The 20,396-nt window shown below is 31.8% G+C and overlaps 2 protein-coding genes across 3 annotated transcripts; one reads left to right on the forward strand and one right to left on the reverse strand.

The window, feature by feature from the left end:
* The first annotated feature begins 767 nt into the window (after window positions 1–767).
* Window positions 768–11,696, forward strand: LOC117918688 (ribosome biogenesis protein BOP1 homolog). Of its 2 annotated transcripts, none has more exons than XM_034835517.1 (18): window positions 768–950; window positions 1,510–1,578; window positions 2,100–2,216; window positions 2,766–2,920; window positions 4,241–4,358; window positions 4,790–4,891; window positions 5,452–5,611; window positions 5,726–5,834; window positions 5,932–6,034; window positions 6,154–6,304; window positions 6,403–6,535; window positions 6,634–6,740; window positions 6,938–7,008; window positions 7,146–7,206; window positions 7,632–7,859; window positions 8,040–8,124; window positions 8,532–8,710; window positions 11,192–11,696. In XM_034835517.1, exons 1-18 carry the CDS (start codon window positions 825–827, stop codon window positions 11,275–11,277), a joined length of 2,160 nt encoding a protein of 719 aa, XP_034691408.1. In that variant the 5' UTR covers window positions 768–824; the 3' UTR covers window positions 11,278–11,696. The 2 variants fall into 2 exon arrangements, with proteins under 2 accessions (XP_034691408.1, XP_034691409.1); XM_034835518.1 differs by having other exon boundaries at window positions 864–950; window positions 1,510–1,585.
* A 493-nt stretch (window positions 11,697–12,189) lies between these two features.
* LOC117919101 lies at window positions 12,190–15,688 on the reverse strand. The gene is made up of 9 exons (XM_034836175.1): window positions 15,525–15,688; window positions 15,293–15,416; window positions 14,968–15,054; window positions 14,715–14,842; window positions 13,688–13,784; window positions 13,502–13,579; window positions 13,164–13,389; window positions 12,621–12,844; window positions 12,190–12,510 (listed from the first exon to the last, which is right to left on the reverse strand). Exons 1-9 carry the CDS (start codon window positions 15,644–15,646, stop codon window positions 12,466–12,468), a joined length of 1,131 nt encoding a protein of 376 aa, XP_034692066.1. The 5' UTR covers window positions 15,647–15,688; the 3' UTR covers window positions 12,190–12,465.
* Window positions 15,689–20,396: the final 4,708 nt, after the last annotated feature.

The following is a 20,396-nucleotide window of genomic DNA, read 5'->3' on the forward strand; positions in this document are numbered from 1 at the left end:
AGAGCCTGTTCTTAAAAACATACAATTATTTTACAAACTAAAGAACACATGGTAATTTCTTTTTATGGAAAACATTTTTTGGTAACTTGTTTTGAAAATAATTCAATATGTAAAAATTATTTTTAAAAAATATTTGGAAATATGGAAAAGTATGGTTGAAAATAAGATGCATCATTATTATGAGGATTAGGCATGGTTCATTCATGGTGTTAAAACATTGTCCTGTGAAATTATGTAGCACATAGAATACTCATTGATTCTGGTATCAATCATTTGAGACAATCTACTTGCTTTTAAGCTTATGTCTAATGGGCCCATGTTGATGAGGAATATCACAACTATACTCAAACTTTCGATCTCATTAAGATGAACCTTATAAGGATGATATTAAATTTTGGATTTTAAGTGGGTATTTATTTTATGGGGCAATATGGAATCCTTGGTAGATAAAAATTAATCTGGCCATTTGCTAAAACAAGAAAATGTTTTTTAAAACCATGGAAAATGTAAATATAAAACATGTTGTTATGCCTTGACCTATTTATTTAAAACCATAAAAATTACCAAGGATTGGGCCTTCATGATTTCATCTCCTTCACTAAATATCCACCCTTAAACCCTATTATCCAAATCCTCAAGCGGATTGGGCCGCCCAAAGGCCCGAACCAGAACACACCATGGGGAGAGCCCAAGGCGGCGCGGCCCACCAAGCAATACAGGTACTCAAAACCCTAGTCTGCTTCAAAACCCTCTACTTCCGAGTCTTCAACCGCCCACAACACAACGGACCTTCTCCCTCAGCCTCCGCGTAGAGGGAAACACAGATGGCGAAGAGAGAGACTCCTCGGTTGGACTCACTGAACAAGAAGAAAAAGGAGAAGGAGAAGAAGATGGATGAGAGTTCAAAACATCAACAGGAAGAGAATGTTGGTGATAAACAGCTTCATCAGGTAATTATCGAGCGTTTCTTCCTAAATTTCATTCATGATCACTATAATTTATTCTTCTATTTCTCATCTTCCTCTTTTCGTTTTTATTTTTGGTCTTTTTTCTCGGGATGATTTTTTCGACTGTTTGGTTGCTGGGAAAACTAAGGAACAGTTTTCTGTTTTGTAATTTGACTACCAAGATAATGATAAAAGTTTGTTTGAGGTCCTTGCTAAGCACACTTACTATTCATCGTCTTTGTTGGCCTCTTTCTTCGTCGTCGAAGCGGGACGACGGTAGTTGCCCCCCTCGCCCTCTTGGGACTTGTGAACGCTTCCATGCACTTATTGAGCTGAATGAAAAATTTAAAAACTTAAAACCCTCGTTTTTCAATTATTTTCTACCTTTTCTCTGTGCAACCAAACGTTTTATTAATTCTTCTATTTATTTTCTGCCCTAGAGTCATCTGTTGCTATCTACTGCATTATAGTTCTAGTCTCGGTTTCTGCTGTTGCTATCTATTATTATTATTTCTTAATGGAATTTTGCCTGCAATCGGCTGGGTTTATTGTTTTCGTTTAGGGTTTTTCTGGAGATGAAGAAGAACTGACGGAATCAGAATCAGATGGACCTGTCCTCTCAGAAGACGAGGTACATGGTAATTACCTTTAGATTTCTTGTTGGTTGTCATAAGGGTTGAGCATTTAGTTTTTCTGGGTTTGTGAATAATACTCCCCAATTCAAGAATGTAATTTATTCTAGTCGCCTGCATTTTCTCAACAACCATGTAAGCCCTGTTGTTTTTGTTTGTTGAGTGGGAATGAGACCCGGGGATAAGAATTTATTCCCTTCTCAAGTATTCATCGTCTGGGATGGACATTGAATTATGACGAGCATCCTCTCCTAAACTCAAGTCTTTGATTACTTGCAGTTTAGAGGACTTCCATTCGTTGGACTCCAAACCCTTGAGAACATCTCCTCGACTCTTTCTTGCCTTTAAAAAAGGGTGTACCATTCCTATTCTGGTCATTCTGTGAATGGCATTAGGCTTTAAAGCATTAGTTTGTTGCTTTTCTGCTCCTGATCAGCTTCTCAACATCCATTTTATGCATAAAGGTCTGGTGATTTTGTGTTTGGCCATATTTTAATATTGTTCTATGTAACTATGGCAGGACTATGTTAGTGCAGATGGAGATGATAGTTTGCATAATGACCCTAGTGAAGAAAATGAGGGTGGGAGCAGCGAATCTCATCAAGGAATTGAAGAGAGTGATTCATCTGAAGATGAGGTCTGTTTCATTTTTGTATCTTGATAATAAAACCTAATGCTCCATCATTTGTGAGCAAAAGCACATGAAAAAAACAGAACTTGGAATCTACTAACGGGTTGGGATGAAGTTATCGTAGTAAGATTTCAAGTTTTCCTGGGTTTTTCCTTATTTGCTCCTCTCATCTTGCAGATTGATTAGCAAAACATTCAAGCAAAAGGTTTTTTGTATGCCTTGAGTTGTACACTGTTTCTTTATTTTATACATGTTCTTATTTTATCCTTGATCTATATAGCTATCTCGATCTTCTTGTTAGGTATTACTCCCTTCCTTTATTAATCATCCTTTGTATTTTTGGAAGGATTTCTCATCTTATGCTTGTACTTAAAAAAATTGAATGCATCGAATTGTTTATTTCTAATACAAAAAAAAAGTACAAATGTAAAAAATCTGGGTTTTTTTTCCTTTTCCTGTCTTAGTGGCTAAATGTGTCATGATGTTATTTAGGTGTTGTTGCTTGGTTATAATTGAGTTCTGTTTCTTCTTCTTCTTCTTTTTTGGTTTTAATAGGTGGCTCCTCGAAATACAATTGGAGATGTTCCCCTGGAATGGTATAAAGATGAGGAGCATGTTGGATATGACATTTCTGGGAAGAAGATAAAGAAGAAAGTTAGACAAGATAAACTTGATTCTTTTCTAGCGAGTGCTGATGACTCAAAGAATTGGTGGGTTTTCTTTCTTTCTTTCTTTTTTTGATAGGTAAATTTTTGTCGCCATTGGGAACTTGAACCTAGAAACTCCCACAAATCCTCCCCAACCATTTATGACTTGAGTTAGGCCTCAAGGGCTGGTGGGTTATCTATTGTAGTGATATACTTCTTCACATGAGAATCTTAATGGTGGGAATAGTTTTCCCACCCTATTTTTATGGCAGCATTGAGCTGGCTATTTAAGGGCTAGAAATATCGACTGATTGTATTGTTGCTTGTCAAGCTATCTAAGTATCTTCTTCAACAGAATGTAATCTTTCAGCTTGGGTTAGCATGTGCATAAGAGAAGGATCGATGCCTTTGATTGATTTTGTAAATTGTGAGGGTGAGGGTGGTTTTTTGTGGCTTCTCTTTCAAGGCCTTTCTTTAAGGTGCCTCATGTATACGTCTTGTGTACTTTACTTGTTATTATTTTCTGTCATCAATTTATACATACCTTTCTTTACCTGTTAAAAAAAGTATCTTCTTAAACAGAACTCCTGTTTAGAGTCATTTTTCTTTTATTATGTTTATGGAATGTTGAGAATTTACTCATTTTTCAGTTTCTAATCTAGGCTGTAGTCTTTTAGCTCTATGTGATTTACTTGATGCTTGATTTTAAGGTTTCTAATGCATTTCTTTTATTTCAATCTTATGATGTATAATTCTTATGTAAGTGAAAATTAAAATTGCAAATTGGATATAGGACAAACACAGTTAGACCTTTGACTTGTTCCTACATTAGGTTTCTCACCGTATAATGAATTGGTATGCTAGATTTATATCTCAACATATCATTAGTTAAAACTGGCACTCTTATTGACAGTTGAGACTATTAACTCATAGTGAAGAAATTTGGCTTATGTGTGAAATAAAATGTGCAGTATCTAGAGGCAAAAGTGTCTAGCTATTGGAGAAGAGTCGATATATTTCTCATTTTGGTTCAATATTGAATAGGATAGGAAGAAAACATTGTGTCACTCTTCTTTAATGTCAAAATAATTGATATGGAAATGAGAGGTAGAAAAACGGTAGCTATTATAAAACATACGATGCATTATAGGCGTGTGATCATTACTCTTCAACCAGGTTATTCTTTCTCTAAGAAGATATGGATTTCTGAGTGTTGTTACTCTGGTTATGTAATGTGCTTAAATTTCAACAATTGTACAACTCTGATAAAATTCTGCAGATTATTATTTCTTTTCTAGTTGTTATATCATTTTGCACTATTCTTATTTTATCATTTTATATTTATTTATGCAGTATTAATATGTTTTATGTGCATGTATTCAGGCGCAAAATTTATGATGAGTATAATGATGAGGAAGTGGAGTTAACAAAACGTGAAACTAGATTAATACGTAGATTGCTCAAAGGAAAGGCACCACATGCTGAATTTGATCCATATGCGGTCTGTAATTCCCTCTCATTTCATGGTCATTGGTTTTTTTATTGCTGTCATCTTCTTATAGGTTCCTATTATTTCAACAGAAATAGTTCCCAGAAGGATTTTGTGGGAAATCATTTTTTGCTAAGGCTTTTTTTTTCCTCTGTGGATGATTCACTATAACTATGAGGAAAAGTTATTATGTATTATTCATCATTTACCACTGGGAAAAAAAACTTTTGACATCCAAAATTTATTTTCTGGGGAAAAACTTTGGAATCTGTAAGGAAAAGAAGATTGATTTTGTAACAACTGTTTTTGGGAATCTAACTCCTTCATATCTTCAAAAAGAATTTTAACAAGCCTGATATTTTCAATCTCAGCCTTAATTATTCTTTTACAGATTCTGTTCTTCATTTTGTGCCCTAAGTTAATTTCCGCATGCTTGAATGCAGCCTTATGTTGACTGGTTTAAATGGGATGATGCTAAGCATCCACTGTCCAATGCACCAGAACCAAAGAGGCGGTTCATTCCTTCAAAATGGGAAAGTAAAAAGGTAAATATTCTCAAGCTTAGGGCTTTCAGATAATGTTGATGAATAATTGGTTTATAAAGTGTTGTCTTTTTTGTCCCTTCTTATATATTATTTCTTTCATTATTCTTTCTGGTTCCATCGTTCTATTGGTATATAACCTGATTGGTGTGGCCTCATTGAAGACACTATTCAGAAACTGCCGTGTATAATTACATTTTTGATATAAAAGTTGACATTTCTCAATGAATGTAAGGTCCTTCAAGGAGAGTATTAAACTAATTATTTCCTTATTGCCATTGTTTCTTGTTTCTAAGTAACAAGGACCCCAGTTATTTAACGATTTTTATGCTGTGGCAACATGTATCTGATGTTCATGTTCAGCATGTGTCAAAGGGCTGCATTTTCATTTTTATAATGTTGACCTTTTCTTCTAGGACTGCCATTTGGGGCATGTACATCTGTTTGTTTTCTACTTCCTTGGAGTAATCTTCATTAATGTAGTTCACTTTTATATTAAATAGTGGTTGAAGGTCAAAGATAATTGCTTGGTTTATGGTCTGCTGTTCTCCTTTGAATTGTAGGTTGTTGAATATGTTAGAGCAATTAGAAAGGGATTAATAAAGTTTGACAAGCCAAAAGAAGAACCACGTGTTTATCATTTGTGGGGAGATGATTCCAGCTCAACAGAAAAGGCTGGCCATGGGTTAGCTTATATTCCTGCCCCAAAGTCGAAGCTGCCAGGTATAGGCTCTTATCATAACCTGTTGCTATAAAAATTGTTACAATTGATGATTTCCTTTTTTTTTCTCATGTGAATTATTTGATTTTGATTTTCAAGCAACTATTTGCTTTCAGGCCACGAGGAGTCATATAATCCTTCTTTAGAATACATCCCAACACAAGAAGAGATTAATTCTTATCAGCTTATGTATGAGGAAGACCGCCCTAAATTTATTCCAAGAAGGTAATACATTGTTTGTCCATCCTTTACTTAATGCTCACAAGCTTTACTTGGTTGCTAGTTGAGCATCTAATATCCTAATCAATATGTATTTTCCTAGGTTTTTGTCTCTAAGAAGTGTCCCTGCATATGAGAATGCGGTCAAGGAATCATTTGATCGCTGTTTGGACCTATATTTATGTCCTAGAGCCCGGAAGAAACGTGTAAGTGAGCCAGATTGGAGAAAAATAAATTTGAGTGCTGGTTGAATGTCAAATATAATGTTTCTCTCATAAGATCTGGAATAATCAAATTAACAAAACATGCTTTTTTATTATTCTAGATCAATATTGATCCCGAATCTTTGAAGCCCAAACTACCTAGTCGAAAAGATCTTAAGCCTTACCCAGTAACATGCTATCTCGAGTATAAAGGTCACAAGGGTGCAGTTATGTCAATTGCTACTGAAGCATCAGGACAATGGATTGCTTCTGGTAAGGATTCTAATCTTATACCTTTATTACATTGTTAGTTGTGAGGAAGCTTAGGAATTGTTGAAGGTGTATCTTATCATGTCCTCTAATCTGCAAAGGTTCAATTGATGGATCTGTACGTGTTTGGGAGGTTGAAACTGGTAGATGCCGTCGAGTCTGGGAGATTGGTGAAGCTGTCCATTACGTGGCATGGAATCCTTTGCCCGGGCTTCATATTTTGGCCGTCTCCTCGTAAGGCTGTCTGCTTTCCTTTTTTGAGTTTTTGGATCTTTCCTTCTTTATTCTGAGGAGATCTTGTTCATTTTGAATGAAAATTAACAAATGCACAGGGGACAAGATGTGCTTCTTTTGAACACTGGATTGGGGAATGATGAAGAACAAAAAAATATTGAACAACTTCTTCGCATTGAGACACCTGGTTCAATGGATGACACTGGTCAGTGTAATATAGCTGTCATTTCTATTGTTCTATATAAAATGAATGTTATTTAACCCTAACCCTTAGGCTTGACTCAAGTGCAAGAGGTTTTGTTGGGGATATGGGAGGTTCAATGTTAAAAAAATTTTACGTATCAAAATTTTTAAAAATAAAATAACAGTATTTGACCTCTTTAATGTATTCTGTGTGCATAGGCAACACCACATCCATTGTGAGCTGGGTTCAAGATGATAAGCATGGTGGGATCAGGCTAAAGCATTTTAAGGTATATTGTGTTTTTTATTTTTTTATTCCTTTATTTTAATCCTTTTTGCAGTTATTTTTTTTTTCAACGTGCTGGACTGAAGTTAAGTTAGCCTTGCTATTAAGAATTTAACTACTCAATTTTGTGTGCTCTCATAGACTGTTTCTTCAGTAGAATGGCACCGCAAAGGAGACTACTTGTCAACAGTAATGCCAGCTGATATCCTTTTAATGATTTTATTTTGTTTCTATTATTGAATGGTTTACAAGCATTAAGTGGGAGTTTTGGGCACATTCACCTTTATTTATTTGTTTATTTATTACTGTGAACGCATTAATATTCCCTTTAAATTGCTCTCATATTTGCTGTGAGGGGATGGATGTTACTTTAACTTAATGCTAGGATGCCCCATCTATAAGAAAGGAGTAGCATGTGAGATTTAGTGGCATATATACTTTTTTTATACGCTATTATGCATTGTCTTTGATTGGAATGATTTTTTCACAAAAGCTCCTTGTGTATCTGTAAACATTCGTTGTCAGATTATATCTGCATGGCTTTCTCTTTTCTGGAATATAGTTAAGTGGATGAGTGATGGCTGAAAGTAAAGAATTCATATTTACTTTTCTTGACTTGGGAATTACGTGAATCTAGAGCAATACTTATTCACCAGCTCTCTAAGAAGCTTACCCAAAGAATTCCATTCAAGTTGCATGGCCTTCCAGTTTCATCAATTTTTCATCCAACGCGTTCGATCTTCTTCATTTCAACAAAGAAGAATGTTCGAGTATATGACTTATTGAAGCAGAAGCTCGTTAAGAAGCTTGAGACTGGGCTCCGTGAGGTGTCTTCAATTGCAGTTCATCCTGCTGGTATGTTTCTTAATTCATTTTCATGTTTTTTTTTTCCTTCTAATTTTTTTATTTTTTAAATTTGGTAGATGAAAGTTAGTAGTATTACTTTTCTTCATTTAATCATATGTAGGAGAAGTTATGAGGTTTCCTTTGTGTCAATTATCTGCCAAACATATCTGAAATGTCCCTTCTATGCAGGTGATAATGTAATTGTCGGGAGCAGAGAGGGAAAGTTGTGTTGGTTTGACATGGACCTTTCATCTCAACCTTACAGGATTCTCAAGTATGTCATGCTTCTTTTTGCAGAAAAAGGGGAAAGAATAAACAAAAAGAAGTTTTTGTTTTGTTTTGTTTTGTTTCTCTTTAATGTTGTGTGGCTTTTCAAATTTGAACTTCAAAGATGTTGAATCTGTAAATTTTTAGGTGAATCTCATAATTTAATTTCGCAATAGATGAAAAATAATTAGTTATAATATAAAAATTGTGAACTTGAAACTGAGAGTTTGACCATTAACACAGAGGAAAGAATCATGATAGGGGATAGCTCACCTGCATATATGCACATCACATATCTGTATATATACATTCATGGATCACATTTCCATAGCCTGCAAGAGTGTTTTGTTCTTTTTTTAACCTTGTTTTTCTTATGTGATATTATTTTCTCCTGTGTGATTTGGAAATTCTCAGGTGTCACCCTAAAGACATTACCAATGTGGCTTTCCATCATTCATACCCGCTCTTTGCAACATGCTCTGATGATTGTACTGCATATGTTTTTCATGGCATGGTTTACTCTGATCTTAATCAGAATCCTCTTATTGTTCCCTTGGAAATTCTTAGAGGGCATTCCAGCACAAATGGAAGAGGTTAGTCCTTTGAATTTATTCTTTATTGTTTTTCTGTTATTGCTGAGTGTTTAGTGCTTTGAATTTATATTTATTCCTTTCTAATACTAGCATCTGATATCACCCGTGCCTCCAACTAAGGTACCTAACAACAATGAATTAATAAATAATCATCAATGTAAAAATGATGGTTTTTATGTATCATAAAACATAAGAGAGTTAAATGCAAATATTGGTATCGACTTCTAATTAGTCAGATGATTTGCCTGTATGGTAAATTTAGGTAAGAGTATCCATTTGGGTGTCAATATTAGTCAACCTGAAGTCATTGGTTTGGCCACCATTTTAGGTTGTAGGGGTGTCAGACTAGTAGTAAAGGTCAAGTTCTCACTTTCTTTTTAGACAGCAAGGTGTATGACGAGCCCCTCTCTTACTTGGGTCTTCCTTTAGGGGCGAAACCTAGAGCTGTATCTTTCTAGGACTCATTTTCGAGAGGATTTCTCAACAGTTGGATGACTAGAAGAAAGCCTACTCGTATCTAGGTGGTCGAGTCACTCTTGTAATTTGTTTATTCCTCATCCCTTTGTATTTCCTATCTTTGTTCAAAATTTTGATCAAGTAGCTTTTGGTATTGAGAGGCTGTGAAGAGCTTTTATTTGGTCGGATGTTGGAGAATAGAAGAGATCACCTTGTGGGTTAGAACTAGGTGTGAGAGCCCAAAAGGGAATGTGGCATTAGGAGATATCCTTGGGGAATAAAGCCCTTTTAGGGAAGTAGTTGATGGAGGTTTCTCAAGGAGAACAATGGTTTATGGCTCTAGATTAGTTCAAGTATTTGTACATTATGTTTCATGAATGGGCGATGCCACCTTTGTTGTCAGGTGGTCAGGTGCCCTTGGAGGGTTATTGGGCAACCTCCTTAAAGTTTTCTTGACTTACTGTTTTATTGGCAATGATAGAAACATTTGCTTATGGGAATATCTTTAATGAGATAATAAACCTTCTATTGTTCCATATCTCTATAAGATATTGAGACTAAAAGGGTGTTTGGGAAATCAATTTAATGACTTAATATGACTTGATTAAAGTTATTAAACACATTAAATGTGTTTGGTAAAATAACTTTATATTACCACTTAATTAAAACTGACCTTGGCAAATCAACTTTACTTAATATGACAATAACTTATGCATAATTTAACTTAAAGTTATTCTAAATCATTAAGTATTAAGCTTGACCAAACTCCCCCAAAGCAACTATGTTATTTCTTCAAGGCTAGTTTCCTCCATCCTATCTCTGTCTTAGAATCTCTTGACTGGGGAATTGAGGAACTAGCTCTACTTATTTCTGCTTTAGTGCATGTGTATCTATCAGCCGGTTTTCCTAATATGAGGGATTAGTTAATTATTTTTATTTTTTGATAGGTAAATATATGAGGGTTTAGTTAATGACATCCATAAGATTGTTCTTAATTAGTTCCTTCTTTGATGCTATCTCTAATTCTGACAACTCGGTTCCTTTTATGCTTACAAACTTCATTGGAAATCAAAGACACTACCAAAAATGAAGGTTTTTCATTGGGCTTAAGAAGGTCAATGCTAACTTTGCCCAAAGCAAGGAAGCCTTTCAAAGCTCTTAATCCACAAGTGGTGCATCACATTTAGGGGGAATGGGGTTTTGTTGATCATGACTTTTTACATTGTCCCCTAGTCTTGGCATTGTGGTGTAGGCTCTTCAAACTTGTTGGGATTCTTGGTGTTGCACCTAAAGGGGGTGGGGAGACGTTGATCATATTTTTTTAGGGTTTTAGGGAACTTTCTCATGGCAGGATTCATTGTGCATTGCTATCTTTACCTCCAATAGTTAACTAAATCTGAATGAGTACTTTTTCTTTAAATCAAAGGCAACTTAGATTGGAGGGTTGCTTAAAGACCATTTTGGCGTGGTGGTAAAGAGTATTCCTTAGAACAGGGTATAGCCATTGAAACTAGGATTCTAGCCCTTTTATTGTTGCGGGTGAAAGCTTTGGATTTCTTTTATTTTTTAGTAGGAGATTTTGCTATTGACATACCCATTTAAAAAAAAAAAGATTTTTCTTTTGACATATCATGGGTGACTAAGAAAGAAAAATGATCATGGAAGTTTGATGGGTGGTTGCACCAAATTATTAATATTTCTTCAAAGTCAGGATGTTCCTTCTGCTGGAATTATTGGCAATTATGTGGCAAGTGCGTTGGCCAAGCATGGAGCAAGACATTTGTTTTCTTTTGTAGGGGATTTTTTCACCTCCATGATCTGTAGTGAGCATGTCCTAACCATTTTGACCTGTACGGATACACCATCTTTTTTGGACTAATCTGTGCTAACCTCATTTGTCCAAGCATTTCTTAGATATGTATACCAGGTCAATGTAGTGTAGTGAGGCAGATATATTCTTATTAAAAAAGGAAAATTGTCATGCAATGGTAAGTTAATGTTGTCATTGATTGTGCTTGACTGCAGGAGTAATGGACTGCAAGTTCCATCCAAGGCAACCCTGGTTATTTACTGCTGGTGCTGATTCTGTGATCAAACTTTACTGTCATTAAGGAGATTTTAGCCAGTGGAATGCATTAAAATTATATCTTTGACATCATTCAAACTCAGGCTTCATGGGATCTCTAAGGAGAGGCCTGAAAATCATGTGTTCAGTATAGAAGCATCGTCCAATCATTGGATTTGAGAGAACTGAAAATTATGTCACCCAATATTCAAGTATTTGCCCAATTATTATACAAGTCAATGATCATCCGGTTGATGAGTTAATGGCATTGGCTCCAGTGTCATTTTTTTGAATGAGGCTGAATTGTAAGTTTTGAGAGACAAATACATTTTCTTTTTTGTTTGTTTGATCAGAAAGAAATCACTTGTCTTAATTCTTTTCATTTCTATTTATTTGATCTCGTTCGAGGAATTGATTATTTAAACATTCAGTTTTCCACCTCAGAAGGCAAAGATCTCTTGAAAATGGCAGCCTTTATTCTGTGGTTGGTTTGTGATGTGAAAGCCATTGGTGGCCTTGCATTACACTAGTATTTACTCCCAAGCCTGTGCCTACCAAAGTTACTCTGATTGGAATTTGTGACATTAAAATTCTCCTTTAAATTGGTAGACACATGAAAATTTATGCATTTGTATGTTTCAATGAAATAATGTTAAACAAAAAATGCCAGATGCCAAAACATTTTTAGAAACATCATGTTCTAATTATTTGCACGTAAAAATAAGATTCTTACAAAAGTATCATTATTTTTATAAAAAAAATAATAATTTTTTTTAACTTACACGTAAATAATTGAAATATTAAAAGATGTTTAATTTACATCAAAATTAAAATAATTTTAAAATTAAAAAAAGTGGGAATTGTTAGATTTACAAATTTGATATCTTTTCAATCAAGATAAACATACCCTATTGCTAAATTTGTGTCCTACTTCCATCTAATTGGAAAATGCTATAAATGTGGAACTTTATCCTTAACTACACAAAAAGAACTATAAAAACATCAAATCAAAGGTATAAATAAAGGGACAAACACCAAGGGAATCTATACACATAATAGACAACAAACGCCAAATGACCAGAACCACCCCTTAAGTAGAGATGCCACTAAAACAAAAGGCAGGGGTCAATAACTTCCAAGAACAACATGGAACCAAACCTAGTCCAGAATCATACATGAGGCCTTACATGATACAACACAACAAGAGAATTATACCACTCTTTCCTCTGATTTTTCAATACGGATTTGTCTTCGTATCATTCAGTTGAAGAACAACATGCTGCAAAACCAAATGTCTAAAAGATTTTAGATGTCATATCAAGAAATGCTGTCAATGATTTGCTCGCATTTATAACATACATCTCCCACATCAGAAACTCAGTTGATTACCTTGATCTGTGTTCTATTATATGTGTAGGTGATGTGAACAGATCCATCAGTAACCTGGATAACAGCTGGATAAGAGAATTCCATCCCTGTTTTCTCCTCTAATGTCACAACTTCCTGCCATGAATCTCCATCATCAGCAGATATGGCAACCTTAAGGACCTCCCTAGAGATCGTGTTATACGCAAGTAACAGCCGCCCATCCCTCAACTTAACCCCATCAATACCTGGAATTGAAATAGTACAAAGTTGATAAAGACGTGTTGAAAGGAAGAAGGTATAAAAGCATTTAAATAGAGAACAATTTTCTATTGTGAGGAAATAATATCATTGGGTTTGTTGAAAATGTGTCAACACCAAAAATGGAAGTACTTCTAGTAACACAATAAAAGATACTGAAGATAACCATAATGAGATTCATTTCAGGTATTGCGAAAAACAAGATGGATCCAATTTATTTTCAATTACTATATGAGATATTTATCTAAATTTGAGACCTATGTAACCCTAACATAAAAGGCAAATAACATGGTTTCACACATCAACCTGAGTTTGGGTTGGGGAGTGCAGTAGGTTTTGCATAATCCCAGCTTTGACCACCATCATGCGATTCTGACATACAAACTCTATCAATGCCATCAAAGGATCGTAATAGAACACGCAATGTCCCATTCGCAGTCTGGTAAGGAACTGGTTGAATCACACTGAGAGTTTCATTTTTAATAAATATGGGGCCATACTTTCTCCATGACCTACCGGAATCTTCCGTGACCTGATCCATATGAGCCACAAATCACATCAAGTTAGATACTCTACAAGATCAATTGTATTTCTTCCCTAATATCATTAGGATTTACGAGCTATCTCTGAGTTGTCATTACAACCTCCATCCATGCTCCCCATGAATTCCAACTTTCTACTGACGATCCACAAAGCAAAAGCCCATTTTCCAGCAAGATAGGCTGAGGAAGATTGAGCAGAACATAAGGCAAGAGCATCTTGTAAGTAAACATAAAGTTTCACAGTCCATTGCATAAACAAACATGTCTTATAATGGATTAAATGTATACTTTATTCTTAATTGGTCCTAATATACCGGGAGGAAGTTGTTCTCTTTCTGTCCAAGTAACACCCCCATCAAATGACCGTTTCATGCATCCACTCCATCTGTATTTCATTAAGCCAACAATTAGCAGCAGCAATGAAATATCAATTATTAAAACTTATTTCACAATTCTGCAGAGAAGTGTACATTTTCATAAATAATCAAATTGCAGAGAGCAACTCATTTTTTCACCACAAATTTTATGAAATACCCAGTTTTCCACCCCTTAATTTGCCTCCTATCCTGCAAACCAAATAGTAAGGCATCAAGCCAATTGTCATTGGGTCACACATGCATTCATCTTTACAAAATGGACGATGAGGGCATCTAGATCCAGATGCAAATGAATTGGACCTCAACCTCATAATGAATCTATCTAGCGCCCAAACTCATATGTTACAAGCCACCAAACAGTGAAAATCACTAGTGGCAACTCCACCAAAACAATGCATGATGCAATATACTAGTTCAGTGTGGTCCATCTTCTAGATATCTAGCAGTCAAATACCAGATAAGTAAAGTCCTCAACTTCCAAGGCTACAAAAGATTAATTCTATCTAATAGGCATCACCTGGGAGAGTTATTGCACCAAAGCCATAAGTTGAAAGCCACCTGACAACTCAGAAGCCAAAATGGAGCTCTCTGTCATATCTAGGCATTATAGCCTGGAGGGCTACTCATAAATTCACAAGGTTGCAAAAATCTTAACTACCCTTGGCATTTAAAACTAACCTTATTATGTGCTAATATTCCAAACATAATACATTTTTCCAAAGAAACATTTTCCCCTCATATAGATCCTTTTGCTGTCTATAACAATTCTATATTCTAAGGAATTGTTACCAAGTTTATTACTTCAATTTTTAGGAGAAATCAAATGAAATTGTCTAAAAATGAAACAACCAGAAACATACCGTCAACTAAACATTCACAACAAGAAATTGGACCAGAAATATCAACTAATGAGAGGGAGTAAAGAGTTGAGCATTTACTTTTGGACCTCTTGACCGATTTTATAGAAGAGAAGTAACTCATCAGATGGAAGCTTAAATAGTACAGGGTTCCACATGGGAACATCTGGCTCTTCATCAATGGGAATGGGGAAGTGCCAAAAGCCATCCTGACAAACAAATTTCAGCTTACTAATATGAAGAAACATGAGACATGAATTTAAACCTCAACTAAATGGTAATTCCATGAATTTAACAGCCAGGCATAAGTTAATGTGATGGATTGGATTTTTACCTTGTAAGTCTGCAACCAAATTTTCACATCAGGGGCTCCCTCTGCTGTACCGCCAAAATAAGCCACCAAAAAATGAAGTTTACCCACCTACAAAACCACAAACCAGCCACAAATTCTTTACTTTGAAACCACATACTTAAACCCTAATGCCGCATTGAGTTGATGAGCAAACCCCAAAAGGGCTGAAAATACATTAAAATTCTGCAAATGTGGAGCTAATAAAACAAAACCCTGAAAATCCTCCACTGAATCAAGGTCAATTTTTTTGGGTTTTCATGGAACCCAAGCAGAGGGTAAATGAAAATGAAAATTGAGTTGCGAAAACCTCAACAATGGTAGAAGCATGACAGCTATTGAAGGGAGCAGAATTTGATGGAAATGTGAATTCCTCTAGCACTGGGCCCTCAATCCAGTGATCCATGGCCTTCCCCCCTGTTCCAGCTCCTTTCCTGCATAGAAAACAAAAAAAATGGAAACCCAAAAGAAAAGGGAAAAAAAACAACCAACAGTGGAGGAGTAGAAATTGTGGGTATTTCCACAACTGGGGTTGTGGTTACCTGTGATGATGGTGAAGCAAGTGGTGGTGGGTGGTATTCAAAGTGAAATTACTGACAAATCCTGACAAGGGGTTCAAAACAGAAAGCAGAAAGAGGACAATGCCTCCTACCGCTTTCCACATGTCTAACAGCACTAGCTCTACTCAAAACAGTTTTGGTTACTCTTCATTGAAACTTCTACCTCTACAAAATGCATTTTTTTTTTTCTTTGAGGAGAATTGTGTTTTGCCCAGTTGGGCCCTAGAAAAGATATAAAATGTTAAAAGACTATTTTTTTTTTTTTTTTTTGTCTTTATTGCATCACTATTCATGTAACCATAATAATTCTATTTTAACAATTTGGATTTTTCATTATTTTTAATTTTTTTTATAAATAATTAAAAATCAACATTATTTTCTATTTTAAATTATAAATAAAGAAAAATTATGTTAAAAAACTATTTTAAAAAATACTTTCTAAAAAAATGGTAATATGATTTATATTTTTTATATATTTTTTTGAAAAAACATTTAATTAAAAAATGAAAACTATTTTTAAAAATAAAAATTGAAAACCTTGTTTAGTACTATTTTTTATATGAAAATAATAAAAAGAATTAAATTTCATTGATTATCCACTTTTATTTTTTTCCATTAGTTATTTTAATAAAAAAATAAAAATATATATATGTTTACAATTAAACAAAGAAATTGATCAATTATATGTTTTTTGTGGGACTATCTTTTACATGAAAAAAATTAAATAACTAAATTATATATATTTATTACTCTTTTTAATTTTATTTTCTTTATTTATTTTTTGTCTAATAGAAAATTTTAATATATCCATAATTAACAAAGTAATAAATCAATTGTGCACATTTTAATCTATTAAAATAAATTACTTTCTAATTTAAATAAATAAAATGAAATAAGTAAATAAATTTAAGGTTATTTCTATTTTTTAACATATCTTATATCAATATTTTTTATGGTTAAATAAATTATTTATTTATTTTTATTTAATTCCAAAAATAAAATGAAATAAATGAATAAATTTGGTATTTTCTAACTGATCTTATATTCATATTTCTTATAGTTAAATAAATTTTTTATTTATTTTTCTTTATTTCCAAAAATAAAAGAAAATAAATAAATAATTTTTTTTTTTTTGTCTTGTCATCTAAGGATTGCACACTTTTAAAGTACACATTCCTCTATTACACACTCATCTTACGCACTTTATTTAACTCGCACATAATAATTCGAATATTTATCTCACTAATGATGTTTAAAAGAAAATTTTGTTTTTCCATCTTCCACTATTTTTTGAAACAAACCAATGAAAACATGGTTATCCTACTTATGGTTAGACATTGAGTAGGGGGTATATGGAATTTGAGTCACTGTACAAGATAAGTGTACATGACAAATATACTAACTGAACAAGGGTGTACAAGACTATTATTTGTGAAGAATTTTAAGTGATTCAGAAAAACTTATTTGTTTATTCTCCTTAACCGATGATAAATGACATTCCTTACACACATTGGTTAAACATATATTCATCTCATGCACTTTATCTAACTTGTATATGATCATTTGAATATGTACCTCACTTATAATGATTGTAAAATAAAATTATACAAAAATTTTCTTCTTTTTAAAAACCAAACCAATGCAAACATGGTTAACCGACCTATTGTCATATATTCATGAGATGATGTATGAAATTTGAGTTATTGTACAAAGGTATTATACTAACTGTACAAGACAAATTTACTAATTGTATAAGGATGTACAAGACTACTTTTTATTAAGGATTTCAAATAATTTTGAAAAACTTTCCCATTTTTTTCCACTCAAAGATTTTTTTTCCCCACTCAAATTCTCTCACTCAAGAATTGTTTCGAATTTTATTTTTAAATTTCATCGTCAAAATTTTGTAATTGCATATTTTGTTTTTATAGTTTTAGTAATGTTCTTTCTTTCCACCTTTTTTTTTTCTTATGAAATTTTATCCAAATGAATTTATATTTAAAATTATAATCATATTTAAATTATTTTTATATATTTCCTTAAACTCATTTTACTCGTTGCTCTATATTCTAACAAGATTAAATAATTTAAAAATATATAAATCTCAAATTAATTTTAATTATATTTAATTTTTTTTTTATATATTTTCTATGGTAAAACCAAACATAAGAAAATTATTTTTCTTAATTTTTTTTTCTTTTCCCAATATTTTTTTGTAACCAAACATATTCTTAAATTTTGGTGTTATGGTCATCTAGAGGTATGGAATAGCAATGAGATATCCTACTAGTTTGCTTTGTTGCTTTCACTCCACCCACCTTACAAGACAATGTTTGGCATCGTCTTTTTGCTATTATTTTATTTTTTTCATCAGTCAATTATAGTGTTTATTATATTTAAAAAAATTATCCGTTCACCCTCTCTTTTCTCTCCTATCTCCTCTCTCCTAGGTGGCAAAAACTACCATATATTTGTAATAACTTCTTCTACTACAATATTTTAAGCATAACTTTTTTAAATTACCGTACTATTGAGAAAAACCCCTATTTCCTTTGCTTTTCTTTCGTTTTCTCATCAGTCAATTAGGTCCACCACCATCAATGATTCCTTTAGATCTTTTGCATTTTTGTAATTTTCCTTTTTTTTTCACACACTATCAAAGTAAGGATGTGGGGAGCGCATGTGATGCCATTTTTCCTTTTTTTTTTTTTTTAATTATCTATTTTTAATTTATCTTTCATTTTAAATTTATATTATCATTTTATTTTATATTGTCCTTTTATTTTTAATTACTTTTCATATTTATCTCATTAATCCTCTTTTTAAAAATTATTATCACTTCACTCTTAATTTTTTTTTTAAATTTATCCTTTCAATTTTATTTAATTTTAAATGTTTTTATTTTAAAATATTAAAAATATAATTTGACGCAAAAAATTGCTACAATATAAAAAATTATGGAAGTTATAATATTTATAAATTAAAATTAATTTGATAAGATAAATTGTTAATAATTTTAATCGTTTAAATAAATTAATGTTAATAGAAAAAGTTCTTACTACATATTTTTAATAAAATTTTAAAAATTAAATCTCAAAAAAAATGTTTTATATAAATTAATTTAATTTTTCATTTAAAATGTAATAAAACATATTTTAATAAAGTATTTTAAAAATTTTAAAATAAATGAATATAAATGTATTAAATAAATTTAAGCTAATTTTTTTTCATAAAAATTTGATAAATGTTATCTTATTACACTTACAAAATAACTTTAATACACAAAATATTTCATATTTATCCGATATAATGGTGTTTACGGAACCAAGGCAATTTGAGCCCCTACACTCAAGCTCAAACTTGCGCTTGACCATTGCTGATTAAATGTACATACTATATATATATATATTAAATTAATCAGAAAAAATTATTATAAATTAATTAATTTTAGTTATTATGCTTTTATATAATAATTACATATAAAATAAATTTAAATTTTTGAATAAAATTATCAAAATTTTAAAATAAAAATACTTATACAAATTATCATTATTTTTTTTTTATCATTAAATATATCCAAAATAGATTAATATGCATAAAGTATGTTTTCAAGTTATAAAAATTATTATTAAATATCACAACGGTACATATATCATCATTTATTTTATATCATTTAATATAATTGAATTAAATGGATCATAATTTTAATATTAAATATATTTTAAAATTAGACATATTACAATCAAATAGAAATAATATTTGATGTAATTTAATAATAAATGTACACTTATAAAATTCATATTTTTTATTGATGCATATGATATTATTATCAAATATGATAAATTATATTACACATATATCAAATTCTTTAACAAAACAACTTTAAAATGTTTATTATACTTTTAATTACATTTGTATGAGGTTTTTCTTATATTTCTATTAATTTTGATCAATTTTAGTTCTATCGATATTTTTTTTCAAAATATCTGCCATATATCTACAATATATTCGATATATCCATAAAATCGAAGTACCGATATATCCGTGATTACTATATTTTCATCCTTACTTTTAGGTTCATTGAACTTTAAGTGCACTAATTCAACATGTCTATCTTTCTTTGGATCTTTTTATTTTTATTTATTTATTTTTGTTTTGTATTATTCCAATTGTGGTTCTCAAAATAGTTAAAAAAAATGTTTTTGAAAATTATTTTATGATATTTTATAAAACAAGACTATGAGAAGATGAAGTATTCTTCACTAATTTTCTATATTTTAAAAATAATTTTTATCTAGATTATTTTATTTTTTATATCTATATAATTACTTTTTTAAAATAAGTAAAAATAACTAAAAGGATATGATCTAAATATACCTTATTTTTTATTTTTAAAAACAAAAATTATATTTTATTTTCTAATTACTAAATATATTTTTCATTTTTTTTTAAAGGATAAAAGACCATTTTACAAAACAATGATAAAAAATGACCTTAATTACCACTAGGTGAGTTAAGGATGACAATGAGACGGCTTCGGAATGAGTCGGTCCCATCCCAATTCCGCCCTATTTATTCAAAATTTCTTATATCTGTCCCATTTAACTTTTTTGAATTTTTTTTAATTTTTAAAAATTATTTTAATTACATTAAAATAAATAATAAAATTATTATATTTTTTATAATTTATTTTATTGAAAATTATTATTATTATTATTTATTAAAAATAAGAAAATAAAAATTAAATTAATTTAATTTTAAAAATATAATTTTATATATAATCAGAGTGGGACGGGACAAACCAATACCTGAACCCACCTCCATCCGAGGTTTAAAAAAAAGTCTCAAACCCTT

This window comes from Vitis riparia, chromosome 7 (assembly GCF_004353265.1).
Source record: "Vitis riparia cultivar Riparia Gloire de Montpellier isolate 1030 chromosome 7, EGFV_Vit.rip_1.0, whole genome shotgun sequence".
Classification (NCBI taxonomy): Eukaryota; Viridiplantae; Streptophyta; class Magnoliopsida; order Vitales; family Vitaceae; genus Vitis; species Vitis riparia.

Bases quoted from the DNA above. Each gene is read 5' to 3' on its own strand.
- LOC117918688 (XM_034835517.1), top strand. From the start codon at position 825: ATGGCGAAGAGAGAGACTCCTCGGTTGGACTCACTGAACAAGAAGAAA. The intron at 6,536-6,633 runs GTAAGGCTGTCT...ACAAATGCACAG, and splicing joins CATATTTTGGCCGTCTCCTC to GGGACAAGATGTGCTTCTTT. The intron at 7,207-7,631 runs ATATCCTTTTAA...CTTGGGAATTAC, and splicing joins GTCAACAGTAATGCCAGCTG to GTGAATCTAGAGCAATACTT.
- LOC117919101 (XM_034836175.1), bottom strand. From the start codon at position 15,646: ATGTGGAAAGCGGTAGGAGGCATTGTCCTCTTTCTGCTTTCTGTTTTG. The intron at 13,785-14,714 runs GTAAATGCTCAA...AATGAAATACAG, and splicing joins ATCGGTCAAGAGGTCCAAAA to ATGGAGTGGATGCATGAAAC. The intron at 13,390-13,501 runs GTTGTAATGACA...CATATGGATCAG, and splicing joins CATGGGGAGCATGGATGGAG to GTCACGGAAGATTCCGGTAG.